Source organism: Gilbertella persicaria, assembly GCF_025201335.1.
Source record: "Gilbertella persicaria strain CBS 190.32 chromosome Unknown B0P05scaffold_33, whole genome shotgun sequence".
NCBI lineage: Eukaryota > Fungi > Mucoromycota > Mucoromycetes > Mucorales > Choanephoraceae > Gilbertella > Gilbertella persicaria.
In genome coordinates this window covers 260,178-276,535 of record NW_026251994.1, presented here as the reverse complement: position 1 = coordinate 276,535, position 16,358 = coordinate 260,178, and the positions used below count along the sequence as shown (strand labels likewise).

General features: G+C 36.4%; 10 protein-coding genes across 10 annotated transcripts; 4 read left to right on the top strand and 6 right to left on the bottom strand.

Annotated features, from left to right (window-relative positions):
* Positions 1 to 1,427: 1,427 nt before the first annotated feature.
* On the top strand, positions 1,428 to 2,202 carry B0P05DRAFT_573478 (uncharacterized protein; the record flags this gene model as incomplete). The annotated part of the gene is made up of 3 exons (XM_051581513.1): positions 1,428 to 1,570; positions 1,622 to 1,857; positions 1,910 to 2,202. The coding sequence occupies 3 exons, from the start codon at positions 1,428 to 1,430 to the stop codon at positions 2,200 to 2,202; spliced, it is 672 nt and encodes a 223-aa protein (XP_051432728.1).
* A 3,201-nt stretch (positions 2,203 to 5,403) lies between these two features.
* B0P05DRAFT_514126 (phosphoesterase) lies at positions 5,404 to 6,505 on the bottom strand (the record flags this gene model as incomplete). The annotated part of the gene is made up of 6 exons (XM_051575670.1): positions 5,404 to 5,544; positions 5,599 to 5,624; positions 5,677 to 5,773; positions 5,839 to 5,948; positions 5,999 to 6,082; positions 6,130 to 6,505. The coding sequence occupies 6 exons, from the start codon at positions 6,503 to 6,505 to the stop codon at positions 5,410 to 5,412; spliced, it is 828 nt and encodes a 275-aa protein (XP_051432727.1). The 3' UTR covers positions 5,404 to 5,409.
* A 707-nt stretch (positions 6,506 to 7,212) lies between these two features.
* B0P05DRAFT_551155 (Neurochondrin-domain-containing protein) lies at positions 7,213 to 8,731 on the top strand. The gene is made up of 4 exons (XM_051579327.1): positions 7,213 to 7,435; positions 7,481 to 7,977; positions 8,022 to 8,118; positions 8,164 to 8,731. Exons 1-4 carry the CDS (start codon positions 7,231 to 7,233, stop codon positions 8,718 to 8,720), a joined length of 1,356 nt encoding a protein of 451 aa, XP_051432726.1. The 5' UTR covers positions 7,213 to 7,230; the 3' UTR covers positions 8,721 to 8,731.
* B0P05DRAFT_551153 (Mss4-like protein) lies at positions 8,732 to 9,208 on the bottom strand (the record flags this gene model as incomplete). Its single annotated transcript, XM_051579326.1, has 1 exon — positions 8,732 to 9,208. Exon 1 carries the CDS (start codon positions 9,202 to 9,204, stop codon positions 8,734 to 8,736), a length of 471 nt encoding a protein of 156 aa, XP_051432725.1. The 5' UTR covers positions 9,205 to 9,208.
* Positions 9,209 to 9,264: 56 nt separating this feature from the next.
* B0P05DRAFT_551151 (putative SCF ubiquitin ligase, Rbx1 component) lies at positions 9,265 to 9,930 on the top strand. The gene is made up of 5 exons (XM_051579325.1): positions 9,265 to 9,460; positions 9,506 to 9,533; positions 9,584 to 9,634; positions 9,690 to 9,760; positions 9,803 to 9,930. Exons 1-5 carry the CDS (start codon positions 9,359 to 9,361, stop codon positions 9,899 to 9,901), a joined length of 351 nt encoding a protein of 116 aa, XP_051432724.1. The 5' UTR covers positions 9,265 to 9,358; the 3' UTR covers positions 9,902 to 9,930.
* Positions 9,931 to 9,939: 9 nt separating this feature from the next.
* Positions 9,940 to 10,568, bottom strand: B0P05DRAFT_605097 (mitochondrion protein; the record flags this gene model as incomplete). The annotated part of the gene is made up of 2 exons (XM_051583334.1): positions 9,940 to 10,320; positions 10,363 to 10,568. Coding segments are annotated over 2 exons (587 nt in total), but the record flags the coding sequence as incomplete, so codon positions are not given.
* Positions 10,569 to 11,198, bottom strand: B0P05DRAFT_639385 (uncharacterized protein; the record flags this gene model as incomplete). The annotated part of the gene is made up of 4 exons (XM_051583711.1): positions 10,569 to 10,810; positions 10,850 to 10,972; positions 11,019 to 11,132; positions 11,186 to 11,198. 4 exons carry the CDS (start codon positions 11,196 to 11,198, stop codon positions 10,614 to 10,616), a joined length of 447 nt encoding a protein of 148 aa, XP_051432722.1. The 3' UTR covers positions 10,569 to 10,613.
* A 127-nt stretch (positions 11,199 to 11,325) lies between these two features.
* On the top strand, positions 11,326 to 12,722 carry B0P05DRAFT_551144 (transcription factor Opi1-domain-containing protein). Its single transcript, XM_051579324.1, has 2 exons — positions 11,326 to 11,812; positions 11,867 to 12,722. Exons 1-2 carry the CDS (start codon positions 11,378 to 11,380, stop codon positions 12,698 to 12,700), a joined length of 1,269 nt encoding a protein of 422 aa, XP_051432721.1. The 5' UTR covers positions 11,326 to 11,377; the 3' UTR covers positions 12,701 to 12,722.
* Positions 12,723 to 12,894: 172 nt separating this feature from the next.
* On the bottom strand, positions 12,895 to 13,521 carry B0P05DRAFT_551142 (ribosomal protein L30, ferredoxin-like fold domain-containing protein; the record flags this gene model as incomplete). The annotated part of the gene is made up of 1 exon (XM_051579323.1): positions 12,895 to 13,521. A coding segment is annotated over one exon (627 nt), but the record flags the coding sequence as incomplete, so codon positions are not given.
* A 761-nt stretch (positions 13,522 to 14,282) lies between these two features.
* On the bottom strand, positions 14,283 to 15,933 carry B0P05DRAFT_495116 (aspartic peptidase domain-containing protein). Its single transcript, XM_051575368.1, has 3 exons — positions 15,007 to 15,933; positions 14,733 to 14,918; positions 14,283 to 14,687 (listed from the first exon to the last, which is right to left on the bottom strand). The coding sequence occupies exons 1-3, from the start codon at positions 15,857 to 15,859 to the stop codon at positions 14,347 to 14,349; spliced, it is 1,380 nt and encodes a 459-aa protein (XP_051432719.1). The 5' UTR covers positions 15,860 to 15,933; the 3' UTR covers positions 14,283 to 14,346.
* Positions 15,934 to 16,358: the final 425 nt, after the last annotated feature.

Sequence of the window (16,358 nt, the reverse complement as noted above, 5' to 3'; positions counted from 1 at the left end):
ACCTTTCTCTCTATTTGTTACGTTGTTTTTCTTACTATTGCTTCTTTGTCTAATACTGTTGTCAAATAGTCAAAAGAGAAAATGTCAAGTAATAGTTCGTGTAAGTATCATATAAATGAATTGTATGTCTTAGCTTGTATTTATAGTGATCCGAAACTTCTTGGAAAAGCAGAGGGCCAAGGACAACATTGCTCATTTCAGAGTGTTTCTCGTTGAACACTCTGATCAACTTAATGTATTGAATATCTCTAAAGAAGAACAACAAAACATCAAAAGAGACTTTATAAGATAAGCGAGAGGTATGAAAATAGAGTGAAGAGGAGAAGAAGATAAGAAAGAACAAGAAAGTCCAACAACAACAACTAGTGTAAGATAATTAGAAAAAACATAGGGAAAACCTTAGCAAGTACTAGATAGAAATGCCAATTTACTAATTTATTCCAGGATACTTCCACTACCACATTAAATTTGAATTCAACATCCTCATTCAATCTTGAAAATATGATATTTCCCACTTTGAAGTCTAGTCATCATTTGGTTTATCAAGATTGTGATGTTTCTAAAAACTTCAGCCAGGAAAAAAACAGATTGTTACAAGAGTTTAAGCATAGTAAGATAGCAAACATACAACATGATGATGAGAAGCTTTTGTAAGTAAATTAACATATGTCAAATTGATATTTTCTTAAGCTTTGTGTTCAATAGTACAGGTCAGGTGATGGTAGAATATTTTCTAGCCAATGATATTACTGGAAAATATTCTAGAAGGCAGTGACGTCTGTGTTCTGATATTATAAGTCTTTGATAAGTAACTTATAATCATCAACAACACGGTATTTATACTTTTCTATTCTATACTAAAATATCTATTCTATCACTAATAAAGCAGGAAGTAATTATATCCTTCAACTTGATTGATTACTTCTTTTTCGACGAATGCCACGCAAGCTTGGCGTCTCCTAAAGGCAACTTCCTTAAGCGTGATAGATTCAGTCTAACCTTCTTTCTTCTCTTGTTTGATATTTGAGGTTTAAACCTTCGCTTATTTGGATTGTAGCTATAAGGAAGATTGTGCTCAACTTCAATTGGTTGTTTTCGCAGTATGTCGCTTTTTTCTACGACACATAAAAAGTATCAGCAGTGATATTGATGACAGTTTAACTTCTGTAGGGCTTTGTATTCCGTACTTTCTGTTCCAAAAAACCTGAAGGAGAGTTCTGTTGCCGTCGATGTTGCAGATGAAGCATTACTAGACAGCTTGAATCAAAGGCTTCGAAAGCAAATCTATGGTAAAAAGAGACGCTTTCCTGGTGAATTGTTGGACCGTATAAAAGCAGCAATGGACGATTATGAAGATGACGAAGATGAAGAAAGATTGAAAAAAACATTTGATAAATTTGAACATTGAAGACAAGGTTGCAAAAAGGATGGTTATGGCTACAACAAATATCATTGATAGCATGACAGTTGAAATGCCAAAAGAAATCAAGGAAGGCGATTTAGCTGGTTCTTTGATCAACCCATTCATCCAAGGCTTACTCAAAACAAATAAGTTTTTTAATCCTCATTAGTAAGTATATCTACATATAAGTATCTAGCATTATACTGATATATTTTCAAGTGCTGATGAATGTTTGGATTCAGTTACTTCTTGTAGGCCTGACCATTGTACTACTGTGACCACCATGAGAAGAAAGAAGTACACTAACTGCATAGGCGAAATTGAGCCGTTGATGTCCAGGATGACAAGCACTAATTGGAATTTGGTGAAGCTAGATCGAGTAAGAGTGTCAATCTTTTCAAAGATTTTCTTGGATCAAAAGAAGACTACACATTTCCTCTCTTTCTGTACTGTTGGTATGTTTGCATATATGAAGTTGTTTGCTTTTGACTGACTAAATGATTGTAGGTCCAAAAACCACCTTCTTCATCAGTACTAACCAGTACGAAGGTCTCACTGTGAATCTTGAATTGGACACCATTACACTTCCAACAACCTACGACAACCTGCACAAGACTATAAACGAGTTTGATTTTATGTACGACATAGTATCATTATATCAGGAATTCTGTGTACAAACTAAAGATATGGTGTTCAATGACACAACTAGTCAATCAAGCTTGGCATATGATTGTCTCCTGAGCATCTGTTCTCTTAAAACAAATAGCAGAAAGAGAAGCTATTCAAGAACTGAACAATAAATCGTTATTTGTATCGTCTTTGTCTTTTATCTAATATGCTTGTAATCTGCAATATATATATATATATATATATGTATATGTATATATTATGGTGGGAAAGAATTGCCTAAAAAAACCTGATTGGTGGCCGAATACATACAACCCTCAGTCATCCGCTTGCTAACACTGTAAACTCAAAAATTTAAAGATGATAATGGAAAAACTAGAGGCATCTAAACATAATACTCTGATAATCGCATTTCCATTCTTTTAAATGTGTTTGTCATTTACCAAGATAGTTTATGGCGATATCCCTAGAACATGCTGAGTTTGTTTAAATTATTTTATTTTTGGTGTTAACAAATTCCACATTAGTTTAACTTGTGGACGGCTTCAAAAATTAAGACCACCAGATTATGACTGGTCGAATTGGGTTTTGCTGCAAATCGTAAGTCCAACGCAGTTATGCTTATAGTATTGATGGCTATCTATACTAAAATATTTAGTCATTTGATGTGGAATCAAGGACAAGTGTATCTTGCAATTATAGGGAAACTATTGCTACACTGGCGCCCTTCTCAGCAATGTGAGAGTTCCTCCGGGAGGGTTACAACAGAATGTCTTCAGCTACTTGTTCAAATTGCAAGAAAAAAGGCTCTAAAAATAAGATAAAAGGAAATCATCGCTTGTTGTAAGGCTACACCGGCGCCCTTCTCAGCAATGTGAGAGCTCCTCCGGGAGGGTTACAACAGAATGTCTTCAGCTACTCGTTCAAATTGCAAGAAAAAAAAAGAAAATAGTGATTGAACTTTGCTTGGTTTCAAAGGAGTCTTCCTTTGATTAACAGGGTCAACCACGAGAAGGTGAAAGTTCATCTGCCCCATAAATTCTATTAAAGCGAATAGTCACTGACAAGAGAAGTTTTAAATGCCATTACCAATCAATAACAAGATGATATACGTTGAACAACTTAACAATGCAGTAGGAAGTACGTACATAGAGAGTGCTAATCGTTCATAATTACTGTTGTCTTGTTCAATAGATAACTTGAAACAAAACAAAAGCAGAGTTAATAACGAAATATTCGAGGCTTACCCAGTTAAGCTGATCCCTTGCCTTAATATAAAGCTTGCAATTTGTTTTCTTCTTGAACTTTTACTTCTACCTAGAACCGAAATGCACGTAACAAAGGAACTATATGAAAAGTAAATGTTATACGATGGTGTTGGATAATTTGGATGTCCTAAAAGAAAAAAAAATGTCCTAGTTTAGGGTGTCTCGAAGTTTCAAGCAAGAGAGAAGTGGTCACCAGAGGTGTCGTCATGGCTCTTCCCAACTCTCGACACTTTCAGACGGTCGGGGGGATTGAAAAATCTCCAAACCTAAAAGCCACCCAACAACTAAGATCATATGCTAGTGTAGCAGCTAGAACCTGAGTATCACTCATACACCAAGGCATCGTTGAACCTGACAAAGATGCAGACTCACTTTTGCGAGAATTTTAGTCGAGAATTTATCGAGCAGCTAGCCATGAGGATGCTTTCTTACTCGACATTACTCCAGTTAAGAAAGAATACACTGATCTCCAGTGTATGCAGGAAATCAGCGCTCAACACCCAAATATCTACGCTTGCTCCAACTTGAGAGATGGTCCAACTCAGTACCTGGAATTGTATATCGAAAAAGATGATGACAATGATCTTATGGAGCATGGTGTTGTCTTTAAAAAGTCGAATTTTCCCTTGCAAGGCTGCAGATGCTACACTCCAATTTGTTACTGTGAAATTATCACAATTGCCTTTATGTCCCAAAAGGGTAGTTCTTGAGGGCGTGCAACAGAGTTTAGCTCCATTTGGAAAGGTAATTGATGTAGGAATCAATACAGAAACCACCACCGGATGGTTTATGGGCGCAGGATATGCCGTCATTGGTATTCCTTCTGGTCCCTCAGAATCAACAGACAACCTCAAGTATCAGCCTTTGGAGCATAACATTCGTTGATGCGAAAGCGAAAGCCAAATATTCTACGCAACCTGGAACAACATGTCCACTTGATGCAGGTATTGCCACCAAACTAGACATACAAAATTTGAATGTGAGAAGTCGAAAGCTAGAATTATATGTTATGCGTGCCATCAATTAGGACACCACTCGTTTGAATGTCCTAGGAAACAGTCTATGACGCCCAGAAAGCGTTCAAAGAGAGAAAGATCAGCTCTTGGAAAGACCATTCAACCAAGAAAAGAAGCATCCAAACCTGAAGGGCAAAGCAATATCGAAGTCAAAAGTAGCAACTTTGGCCAGATAGAGATCAATGTCGACAAAGATAATGATAACGACACTAGCGATAGTGATTACGATCCTTCAGAGAAAGAGAGCATGGAAGAAGATGAATCTGAAATAGAAAGTGGAGACGAGGATATAGACAGGATGGAGATTGAAGACCTCCATAAGGATACCAAGATGTACAGCGTCAGCCAGCAATTAAAAGATCACCTTGTTATGAAGAAAAGAGAAAGACGTAATGGATCAAATTTGAATCAACAATTGGACACGAAGAAATCTATAACACCCTCTTCTGCCTCTGTGGAAAAACATTATCCTTAAATTTCTTTGGCCTACTGTCACTATTGAGGACATTATACAAGCACTTCTCTCCTTACATTAATTACTCGCCGAAGAAAGATCTAACAGTAATAGATATTGTCATTTCATCCCTTTCACAGGCCTGGAAAGTACCTTGACGACTGGTCTTTTACAACTTCTCCATTGAAGCTTCAACCTTTCTACACCAAGCACCTATTGGTTTATAACTGCTTTCAGATAAAGAGTAATTGCTTTTAGATAGTCTATGTTCTTCTTCCCTCGCTACCAGTAGTGATCTACTGTTTTCTTGACATTTTTCTATTGTTTTATTCACTCTCCTACATACATTAAAACATTGTGCTCGCCTCTTAGTTCTTGACATGAGAATACTAACTCAAACGTTCTTTAGAAGAGACTCCTACACCAAGCTAGCCAAGTCTTCGGATCTATGGCACTTATTAAGACCACTTACACCAAGCTTTAAAGCTTTATCAAAAGGATCTTATTTGACAATACCATCCAACCCTATCTAAATAGTAACGCTATTCTAAGCCAACTTAAGCTATACTATTTCAATGTTGAAAATAGACAATCAATTTTTTTTTTATTTAGCATAAAAGCTATGACTAAGCTATTTTTTTTTTAATTGTTTTTGGGGATGCTACTGGTAGGAACATCCATATTAGTGTAGCCCAAAGCACCAGCGGCATAACTAAACACATTAGACATCAATTTGTTTGTATCTTGACGACCCAAATTGCCAAGTCCCCAGTTAAGCTATCATAAACATGGTTAAGATCATTCACAAAAAAAAAAAGTTAGTTTGCTTACTTCAACCGTATTGAGCGTAGAATAATCTAAATATGTATTTCATGAGTCAACATGTTTGTTAAGTTTAGGATCACTTACGAGAGTAAAAAGTATTGTCAGTTGTACCCTTCTTATCAGTAGGAATATTTCCTAAAAGAAGAGACCAGACTTTGTTTCTGCTAAAGTAACTAGCCGTCTATTCAAAAAAAAAAAAGGTGAGCTTTGTATCTCTCTTTTGGAGGCCCTTTTTTTCCCCTTTACCTCATCAAAGGTAATCAAAATAAATGTGTTTTTGTAAAAGTCAGGATTGCTGTACAAAGTAGAGCTAACAAAGTTACTAAGCCATTTACCAGCATAAGCAGCAGTGGTATCTATAAAAAACATCATGAATCCTCAGTCGATCAATGACATAGGGACTTACCATGACCATCATTTTTCAAATTAGGCGTAAAGAACATCCAGTTGGGAACAGTGTTGGCACTAATGTCCTTTTGAAGTTGATCGGCTTCATCAATCATGTCAGTACTTCCCTCCTTTTTTTTTTTGACTTACCTCCAACAATATTCTTGGCACGATTAGGATCATTAGCGATCGCATCAAAACTGATAGCAGGGTTATGCTTACGAACATAATCCCCAGACTTGGCACCTGTATAGCCAACAGAAGGAATGTCTTCTTGATACAACTTCCAAGTCAATCCCTTCTTTTCAAGCAAGTCAAAGATCGATGTCTTGTCAGCCGAGAGATGGTACACACCATCGCCTGTCACACCCAATGTATCACCAGCAGCAGCAGCAATGTAATTGGGTTGAGAAGGGTGTCGAATGGCATTGAAGTTGGTCAAGAGAATACCTTCGCTTTGCAACTTGGCAAAATCAGTCGTAGAGGCAATGGTGTCATAGTCCTTGATAACAGGTTGAGCATGCATGGGATGTATGGAATGACTATTTACCTTATTTTCAAACCAGATTTGGAGGATATGATCAAAGGCTTTACCAGTAGGAGCAGCACGCTTAGAGTGTTCATAACGACGTGCTTCATGCGTGCTTAAAGCATGAGCAGTACTTGCGATAGCAACAACAGTAAAAAGAGCGTGAAGAGTGATTTGGACCATTGGAAGTTTAAGAAGTTAAGATTCAAATTGAATGCTTTTATACACTGTTTGATGTTCAGTGGGCACGTTTTGAGTTTATGTTGCGTTTAATGTTTGATCGAGATACAAGAGTTTAGTACAACCAAGTCATGGCTTCCAATAACATAACAGAGCTTCACATAGTGCCTTTTTTTGTATTACTTGGTTACAAATCGATCTACTGAATAAAGTAAATTGATCTTTAAAGAGTCAATTAAGAAAATAGAAAATGGACTTGTCTTGAAAAGCTTATTGGTTCAATACGATACATAAGCTTATTTACACAAAGGAGTCCATGCTCTCAATCCTTACTGTTCAATTCGAGAATAATAATGACAATAAGGTTTGTTGTTCAACATGAGCTATTGTTTTCCTTGTATATGATGAATATGTGTTTCTCTTTCTCTTTTTTGTAGGACAAGCATGTAGAGTCTTTGAATGATAATAAAGGCAGTATTGTTTTTTTTTTTTATCAACACAGCTGTCAATTTTTTTTCTTTTTTTTTTTTTTTATACATACAATGGAAACCATATCAAGTTCAGAAAGAGACAAGACAGCCGAGATTGATCGTTGTCTATCGATGATTGTCCCTTCAGCTTCTGATGAATCTAAGTTTGTTGGGATGTTGATCCTGCCTAAACTCCTTGATCAAAACAAACCTCAAGATATTGAACGCGTTTTTCAAGGCATGAATTTCAAGTTTATCGAACGCTTATTACGCACCAGTAAGTCGATTGCCCAATGAGACAAACCTAATGATCGTCTTGTAGATCAAACTGCGGATGCACAAATACCTGATCCTGTATTAAAAGAAATAGCTGTCAATGTCCTCAGTTGTTTTGCTCATTATGATAACTTGGCAATTAAACAAGACATGGCAGACAGGATCCCTGCTTTATCTCGACTGTTGATACCTCATGATACACTTTCAAAAGACATTCTTGATCTATTGATCCATATAGCTATCAAGAAAGAAGGACTAGTGCGCATGTTGGATCCTGATGTCCTCAAGAATGTGTTTCATGTCTTATTGAATACAGATGAACAACAAGAAAGAGAGAAATGTACAGCTCTGATTGTGTCTGTCTATCGACATTCATCTGAATGTCTAGCCAACCAAAAGATACCTAGTCTGTATTCAGCCACTAAATATTCACTTGGTACATTGATCTCGATCATGACAGACACATTAGATCAAGATCAAAAACAACTCAAGTTTGAAGCATTGCATATCTTGAGTGCTGTCTTGCCTCATATGTCGACTGAAGTAAGAAAACTGTAGATAACCCAGTAGATTGACGTTATGATTAGATGATGCAACAAGTGAAAAAGGAACAAGCAAACAAGTTAGATGGGTGGTTAGATACATGCCTTCATGGGCTTCGACAATTACTGACGAGTAAATTACGTAAGTCAAAGCATAACACCATTGAGTGACTCATTCATTCACAAGGCGATGAGCAAAGAGACCAAGCATTTACACTTATTGCATGTCTCTTACGTCATTTTGGTCATCATTGGCTATTCAAATCCTTACAAGACACTAAATTAGCCAGACGCAAGAAAGAGAAAGCGACAACAGACCATAGCCCTGCTCACCAACAATTTGCCATAGCCCATTTCCCTGCTCTCTTGATTCATTTGGTCTCTATTGAGACAAAAGTGATGTTGGATGACATCAATGATCGACTCAACAGAGAGCTGAATGAAGGGAAAACAATTGTGAACAAGACAAGACAAGCAAGACAAGAAGCCATGATTCCCATGTACTTTGAAATTCTGGAAGCAGCACTCGAATACCTTTCTTTTCATTATGAATCTACAGGCATGGATGCAGACATGTTACTCAAGCTGAGAAATACACTGTCTGATGTGATGGATGTGGTGATGGAACTACTGAAGTTTATGCAAGATACAAGAGATGATTTAGAACAAGACATGATTGCACAAGCATGTATTCGTCTTGTGTCTATCTGGATGGCAGAAGAAGGCTATGAAATGCCAGAATAAAACAAAACAGTCTTTATTTCGTGGGTGTAAATCCAGTATCAAATTGATCCACATTATTAAGGGCACTAAGGTAGTTTGCTCTTGAACGCGTAAAGAGTTCAGCTTGAGGTTTGAGTTCTTTGTAAGCATGAAGACCACCTTTGCCTTCTTCCGCATCAATCAAACCTGTCTTGATCACCATGATCTTGCCTTCTTCTTTCATGGGCATATTGTAGACAGGACAGCCACAGACATCACAGAAATACTTGTGCTTTTCATGGCCACTACCTACTTTATTACCAGGCACGACATATTTCTTCAAATGGCCTTCAGGGTCTATGATATCCACATCTGAAGCTGCATAAACACTGGATGTTTGGAAAGCACTGCCTGCTGATTTTTGACAATCCAAGCAATGGCAAATAGCAGATTTCTTTGGTAGACCTTTCAATTTGAATTGAATAGCACCACACATACAAGCACCTTGTAATGATTTGTTAGACATGATTAATAATCAAAGAAAAGAAGAAGAAAATATATCATCACATTATGGCCTATTTATGAGTTTTGCATTTTGAATACCGATTCTTTTATTTTAAAGCTGACGCGTTCTTTATTCTCTCTCTTTTATTTCATATTTTTTTTTTTGAATTATTATTATGTCTACACCTATGGATATTGATCCTCCAACAGACAATACTGTTGTTGAGGAAGTCAAGGGTAAAGGAAAAGAAGGCAACCCTCGTTTTGAAGTTAAGAAGGTAAATATCTCTTTGTTTTTTTTTTTGTTTTCTCATTCAATTTAGTGGAATGCAGTGGCTCTTTGGGCTTGGGGTACAGAAACAATGATCCTATTTGTATCATAAACTGATCAACGTTATTAGATATTGTTGTAGACAATTGTGCTATCTGTAGAAACCATATCATGGATTTATGTAAGAAAGAAAAAGAGAGAGAGAGAGACACTATAACCATGCTAACCTGATGTAGGTATTGAATGTCAAGCTAATCAAGCATCAGCTACTTCAGAAGAATGTACAGTTGCATGGGGTGTTTGTAATGTAAGTCGTTTGAATTATGTTTGGATCTGATAGGTTTATTAGCATGCATTTCACTTTCATTGTATATCACGTTGGTTAAAGAGTCGTCAGGTATGTCCTCTTGACAATCGTGAATGGGATTGGCAGAAATATGGTCGATAAAGAAACAAAAAAAAAAAAAAAAAAAAAAAAAGAAAATGCTATTTAAACATACGAAGATAAGCCAAGAATAAAGCACCAGCACCAGTCATTGTACCAATCATGTATTGCATAATTTGAAATTTAATGGTTTGCATCTGTGTTCTTAGACCAGCAATTTCACTCTCAATACGTGTATCTGTCTCTTTAATCTTGATTTCATGTAGACTGGCTTGATCACGAACACGTCCTTTTTCTAGATTGAGATCCAGTCTTGCATTGGCTTTGGCGCGTGTGGTTTCTTCTCTTAATCGTTGCCTTAGTTTTTCTAATTCGTTTTCTAATCGGTCATTGTCTGTCTTCATGAGTGTGAAATCATTTCTTTCCAATAGTTGAATTTCTGTCTTGAGTTTAGCAAAATCCACTTTATAGGCATAAATAGCCTTATGTTATTTGAGTCATGTATTCTTTTTATTCTTTTTTACCTTTTCTCTTTCTGCCTTCGTCACCATCCTATGCGTCATATCAGACATACTTTCAGAAATCACTTTTTGTAATGAATCCATGATTGCCTCACTTTGTTGTCTTGTAAATCCTTCTTTTTCTAGTTTTTGTGCTAGTTTAAATGTATCAAACAAGGCTTTGTGTCTAGGGAGACACGTATGAAATAATCTTGGTAATTGCATCATTGAAAAAAAAAGAAAAAAAAAAAAAAAAGAAAGAACACGTGTCTATTTTATGATGATTCCCAATGACCTATAGATTGCCAATCATAACCATATTTTGAAGGTGGTGGTTTCAATGAAGGGGGTAAATCTTTTACTTTCCAACCTGAAGGCAATCGATATCTTTTTCTTTTTGAATTGGATGTGATTGTGTCTTGTGGATGTAGTTTAAACCAGTGTATGATTTCAGGTGGATATACAATATGACCTTGATCATTAATGTATTTCTCTGTATAGACCACTTTACCTGTAGAAGGATTGAATGTGATATGACTATATCTACATAATAAACCATATTCACAATACCCTGATTGATAATAATAATGACATGGTGGTTTATCTAATTGTTCTTGAATAAACACGTGTGGATCTATTGATTTTATCAGATCATTATTATTATTTATAAAAATGGTTACCTTTATACCAATCATAATGTAATTTTCTATTCTGAATATGTATTTGCCCTTGTTGATGATTATATCGATTGGTTGGATTATCAGGGAAACTACACTGACAGAAATCACAATAATCTAAGTTTGTTACATATATATATATATATATATACAAAGGTTTACTTATTTACATTGTCTTGTCATAAAAATATAATAAAAGAAAAAAAAGATTGGGGTTGAATTGATCCTTTATCCAATCAATAGATTAACACGTGAAAATAAAATAGATCCAGTTTCACATGGTTTTTTTTTTTTTTCTTCTTCTTCCCCCAAACAAAAAAAAAAACTCCTTTTCTTTCTTTTGTCTTTTCATATATACAATCATGACACACCATCAATCCTCACCCATGTCTATTCACCAACTTGTTCATATAGATGATCCTGATGTTAAAATGGCTGCTGAAGTATTAGGTGATATGGCCAGATTAGAGACAAGAAAATTACCACCACTCTCTACACCATCTACCACACCTAGTTCTCCATTAACCACACCTCATATAGACAGACTATCATTCAGTAGTGAGACAACCATGGTAGAGAATCATGTGGATACAAGACAGCCTAATTTTATTCATCGAGTATCGAATATTCCTCTTGTGAATTCAGCATTACGTGTGTATGAAAACTCAAAGAATTCAAGTTCTGTCATGAAATATGGTGCTGAAATGGTCGAATCATTTGCTGCTCCTATTTATGATAAATTTGGGAAACCAGCATTATCTAATGTAGATGCATGGGGATGCAAACAATTGGATAAGGTAAAAGATAGATCCATATGGTTGATACTGATACTGATTTGTGTGTATATATAGTTGGAAGAAAGATATCCTGATTATGTGACACCTATTCAACAAATAACAAAAGAACAGGAAGAGGAAGAAGAAGAAGATGACGATGCTCGATCTGCTACATTTGCTCTTTCACGTGCTTCTTTGATGGATACAGAAGGTATTCGAAAAAGAAGAGACTCTACAGACACACATAAAAGTCGTTCTCGTCATTCATCTTCTCGATCAACTTCACCTCACAGACCTTATACGATTCGTCATCATCACCACCATCATCATCATCATCAAAAGAGTAAATGGCATCAAATTGTCATGCATGCTTCTTCTGCAGCAGGTACAACAGCAGCTGTGATCAGTGAAGAAAGCATGAAATGCCTTAAATACTGCCTTAGTTGGCTACATTATGCTTCACAACACATATTTCAACAAATGACATTATTGCGTCGGTTTTTATCTCAAGAGAACGATGATCCACCTTCTACAGTCACAGAGATCAAACGAGAAATGGTCGATACATTACGTAAAGTAGTGGATGTGATATCGAAATACGCAGGCTCTGGTTTGCCTGAACAGGCCAAAGTAGCTGTCCGTGGATTTATCTTGGCATTGCCTACACGATGGGCTATGCTGAACTCATCCAAAGCAAGTTCCCCTACAGCTTCTCCTTCCCTTACACCTACTCAAGATATCCATGAAACATCCATGAAGTTGCTTGATTTTGGCCATGAGTCACTCGAGATGATTAGTTCAGTCGCTCATGTGTTTTCAGACACAATTGAACGGGCTGAATTATGGTTATATCGTCTTCGTGTTGTCGGTGCTGGTCGAAAACCTATTGAGACTCCTAAAAAAGAATAAAAACCCAATTCTCAACTCAGACAAATATATATATATATATATATACTCCCATTGTCAACATGACAAAGAGAGCTGATGACATTGTTGTTATTATATTTCCTTTGAGTAAAAATGGCATTTGGGGGTTTGTATAGACAAAGATGCGAGTTTTTTATTATTTACAGATGAAAAGGGGAATTTATTATGATTTGAACTTAGTTCATGGATTGAACCAACTTGTTGATGAATTGTTCACGGTTACCAGTGTCACCACCTTCAACATAGTTGAGGAACTTACGTTCTCTCCACAAGTTGTTGGGGTTGGACAACTTGAAGGGCCAGAGGAAGTTAGAGGCTTCCTTGAAGTGAGGACCCACAGTAGCAATTTCGTGAATAAGATCTTCAACACAGATGATGTTGTACTTGCCAAGAGCTTGTTCAATCACAGCGTTGTCATGGAGAGGGATACGTTGCTTGTTGACCTTACCGTAACCACGCTTGTAGATCAATTCACGAATGGTCTTCAAGTTGGGGTAACCATAGGCAACGTAGGGTTGGATCAATTGGAGCATCTCAGAGGTAGCCTTGTTAAGGCGGACAAAGACACCGTTGTTGATCTGGAGAAGACGCAAGAGTTGAAGCACCTTACGAGGCTTAGGAGCAATGTTGTTGATACCGCGGACACGGACAACAAAAACAAGCTTCTCTTGAGCAGGAACGTAGTAGTTGCCTTGAGCCTTGGCTTGACGACGGAGACGGATTTCGTTACGAGCAGCAGCCTTGTATTCAGCATCGTACTTGGCAGCACGCTTGAAGAGTTCACGTCGCTTTGTGATCTTGGCCTAAAAGTAGTAAAAGGTTAATATATCAAAATAGGATATAAAATAAAAGTTGCTTTTCTTTTTTTTTTCTCTTTTTTTTTTTTATATATCAGCCCCGAAAGATGGTTAACTAATTAGGCAGCATCGAGTGCAATCTAGCCAATTAAGATGGGTTTCCCCTGTTCATCACATAAAAAATAAAAGAAAAAATAAAAAGAAAGCGAGTTCAGTAAGAAAAGACACTTGCCTTCTTGAGTTCAGCTTTTTGAGTAGCCAGCTTGGTAGCAGCTTGAGCATCAGACTTTCTCTTTTTCAAGAGAGTCTCAGGTACAAGGACGTCTTGAGCAGCAGGTACGTTGCTATGAAACAAATAAGTACATGATATTCATGCTATGTTGGTTTTGAAATAACCGAAAACAAAAAGCATGTTATAAGTTACATGGCACTCAGCAAGAATTTTCAAATGATTTGTAAAGATGAAAGATTCCTGAATGCAACACGAACACAATGATTTTAAAAGTATAATGACATGAATGTCACTAAACTTCAAAGCCTTTATGTTTCAACATAAAGTAGAGTCTTTTTTTTTATGAATAGACATTGGATCTTTTTCTCTAGTCAAAAGAAACCAGTGCATATTCAATTTATAGCTTGTGTTTTCTTTTCAAGAAAAAACTTACTAGGCAACCATGTTTAAAAAAATGAAAAGAGTAAAAAAAGGACGAAAGACAAGGGGGGAGAGGGAGGTTTAAATAGAAGCGTAAAAAAGAAAAATTTTTTTCATTGTTTTTAGCAGTCCAACTCCATCACATCATAAAAAGAGTTACACATAGGTTTAATGCAATTTTAAGCTTGATAGACCTTGAGTCCATCATGGTGATGATTCTTTTTAAGAGCTAAACTAATGCGTTCCTGCTCAGCATCATATTGAGTATAGAAAGCATTGGTAAAAGAAGAACCAATCACAAAATCAGTGTCTGATTCACTTTTACCAATGTGTGTACGACATAGCTCACAGCAACTATCGACTTGACGAGGATAACTCCAATAATGAGGTGGGATAACCACATGAATATCGCCCAGACGAATCTTGAAAGACGTCAATTGTTGCATTAAACAACAAGGTATCATAAACGTATTGTCTTGTTCATCGTAAACAGCATACCAACGTTCTTTAAATTCTTGAGCTATTGAATGAGTCAGTAAAGTGGGTTTGTATGGTATTATTTTACCTTGTTGATAAGGTAGTCCAATGACATCAGTCGAGGTACTTAGGATGGCTTTGGCATGAGAATCGATATGGAAAGAGTCTTCAAATTTGGCTTCTTTGACAGGAACAGCCCAATGATCATCACATTCATTAGCACTTAAAGGGATATGGAACAAGTTTCCTTGAATAGCGTCTCGATCTATTCCACCTAAACAAGAAAATGATATAAATATCTAATATTAAGGGGATACAACTAATAATAAAAAAAAAAAAAAAAAGAGGAGAAAAAAAATTACCAATAACAAGATAGCCTGCAGGTTCTTCTTGTTCTTTGTAATGACGCTTTGATAAAGAACCAATGCCGCCTGATGTTACACTCGATGGTTTTGTTGGTTGATTATGCTGTTGTTGAATAGGTTGAGATGATGGAGTAGATGATGATGGAATAGATAATGATGGAGTATATGATAGTTGTTGAATTGAAGGTTGTTCTTTTTGTTGCTGCATTTCATCTTTCGACAATGAACCACTAGAGGAAAATCCATGAACTACGTTGGTTGTGTACATACCAAACTGAGCACTCTGTAGGCCAGCACTTTGCTGAAAAGCATTGGGAACAAATCCTGAAGCAGGGAGATCTCGCTTTGCATAGTGAATCGATACATTCAAATTTATATTTCGACCAAGACCAAGAAACCCATCGAATCCTTCGTCGAACTTGTCCATCGCATAAGCACCACCAAACGGCATCTGGTGTACGGTCAGACCACCGTACCGAAACGTATCCAAAAAGACAGTAGTATTGACCACACCTTTACCATAATGCATGGTAAAAGGCAATTGGGTATCTATGAGTGTGGTTGAACGACGAGGATCAAGAGCACAACGGTGATGACAGTTTTCTGCTTGACAATCGACAGTGCGTACCCATGAGAAGCCCTTGGACGTATCAAATGCCAACGTAAACAGTTGAGGTGGGTTGCCAATCTGGACAGTTCCACCCAACATGCCATTTTTAAGTTCTTTTGCTTTGGTAGATCGGAATCCATGATGTGTTCGTCTATAGAGAGGTATCTTTTGAACAGGATTAGCAGATATAAGCAGTACAAGGTGTGCCATGGCTGCAAAACCAAGGATTAAAAATTTCATGTTGATAATAATAATAAAAAGAAAATAAACTTCTTTGCTTTATTTGTACTGATAATAATGGGCTTGTTTGAAAAGTAAAAAAAAGAAAGAAAGAAAAGAGAGAGAGTATGTTCTTGATCTTTTTTAAGCTATATGCCTTCCCTTTCCCCCTTTCCTTCCTTCTCTCTCAGAAACTTATATATGCTTCCCCTTTTGAACTATGTATAAACCTGTCTCCTTAATCTGGTCAAGAAATGAAAGAAAATAAAGAAATAAAAAACTCTATATTCAATCCATTCTACTTTTTAAACAAAAAAGTCGTTCTATCCTGTTCAATAAAAGAATCAATTCATTTGCTATAAAAGAAAAGAGAATGGTTTATTTCATTACTCTGAAAAGAATAAACTCCTGGAATCCATTCTCTTTTATATATATATATATATATATCACTCCTCTTTTTCTTTTTGCAACCAAAAAAGAAAAAAAAGCATCTCATTTCATTATATAGTTATGCAGTAAA

What these genes read in the sequence shown, in the direction of transcription:
- B0P05DRAFT_551155 (XM_051579327.1), top strand. Translation starts at nt 7,231, where the DNA reads ATGGAAACCATATCAAGTTCAGAAAGAGACAAGACAGCCGAGATTGAT. An exon ending in CGAACGCTTATTACGCACCA is followed by an intron (nt 7,436 to 7,480) that starts GTAAGTCGATTG and finishes ATCGTCTTGTAG; the next exon opens with ATCAAACTGCGGATGCACAA. An exon ending in ATTACTGACGAGTAAATTAC is followed by an intron (nt 8,119 to 8,163) that starts GTAAGTCAAAGC and finishes TTCATTCACAAG; the next exon opens with GCGATGAGCAAAGAGACCAA.
- B0P05DRAFT_551151 (XM_051579325.1), top strand. Translation starts at nt 9,359, where the DNA reads ATGTCTACACCTATGGATATTGATCCTCCAACAGACAATACTGTTGTT. An exon ending in AGTGGCTCTTTGGGCTTGGG is followed by an intron (nt 9,534 to 9,583) that starts GTACAGAAACAA and finishes CAACGTTATTAG; the next exon opens with ATATTGTTGTAGACAATTGT. An exon ending in TTGCATGGGGTGTTTGTAAT is followed by an intron (nt 9,761 to 9,802) that starts GTAAGTCGTTTG and finishes TAGGTTTATTAG; the next exon opens with CATGCATTTCACTTTCATTG.
- B0P05DRAFT_551144 (XM_051579324.1), top strand. Translation starts at nt 11,378, where the DNA reads ATGACACACCATCAATCCTCACCCATGTCTATTCACCAACTTGTTCAT. An exon ending in GATGCAAACAATTGGATAAG is followed by an intron (nt 11,813 to 11,866) that starts GTAAAAGATAGA and finishes GTGTATATATAG; the next exon opens with TTGGAAGAAAGATATCCTGA.
- B0P05DRAFT_495116 (XM_051575368.1), bottom strand. Translation starts at nt 15,859, where the DNA reads ATGAAATTTTTAATCCTTGGTTTTGCAGCCATGGCACACCTTGTACTG. An exon ending in TGCAGGCTATCTTGTTATTG is followed by an intron (nt 14,919 to 15,006) that starts GTAATTTTTTTT and finishes TTTCTTGTTTAG; the next exon opens with GTGGAATAGATCGAGACGCT. An exon ending in TGGACTACCTTATCAACAAG is followed by an intron (nt 14,688 to 14,732) that starts GTAAAATAATAC and finishes CTCATTCAATAG; the next exon opens with CTCAAGAATTTAAAGAACGT.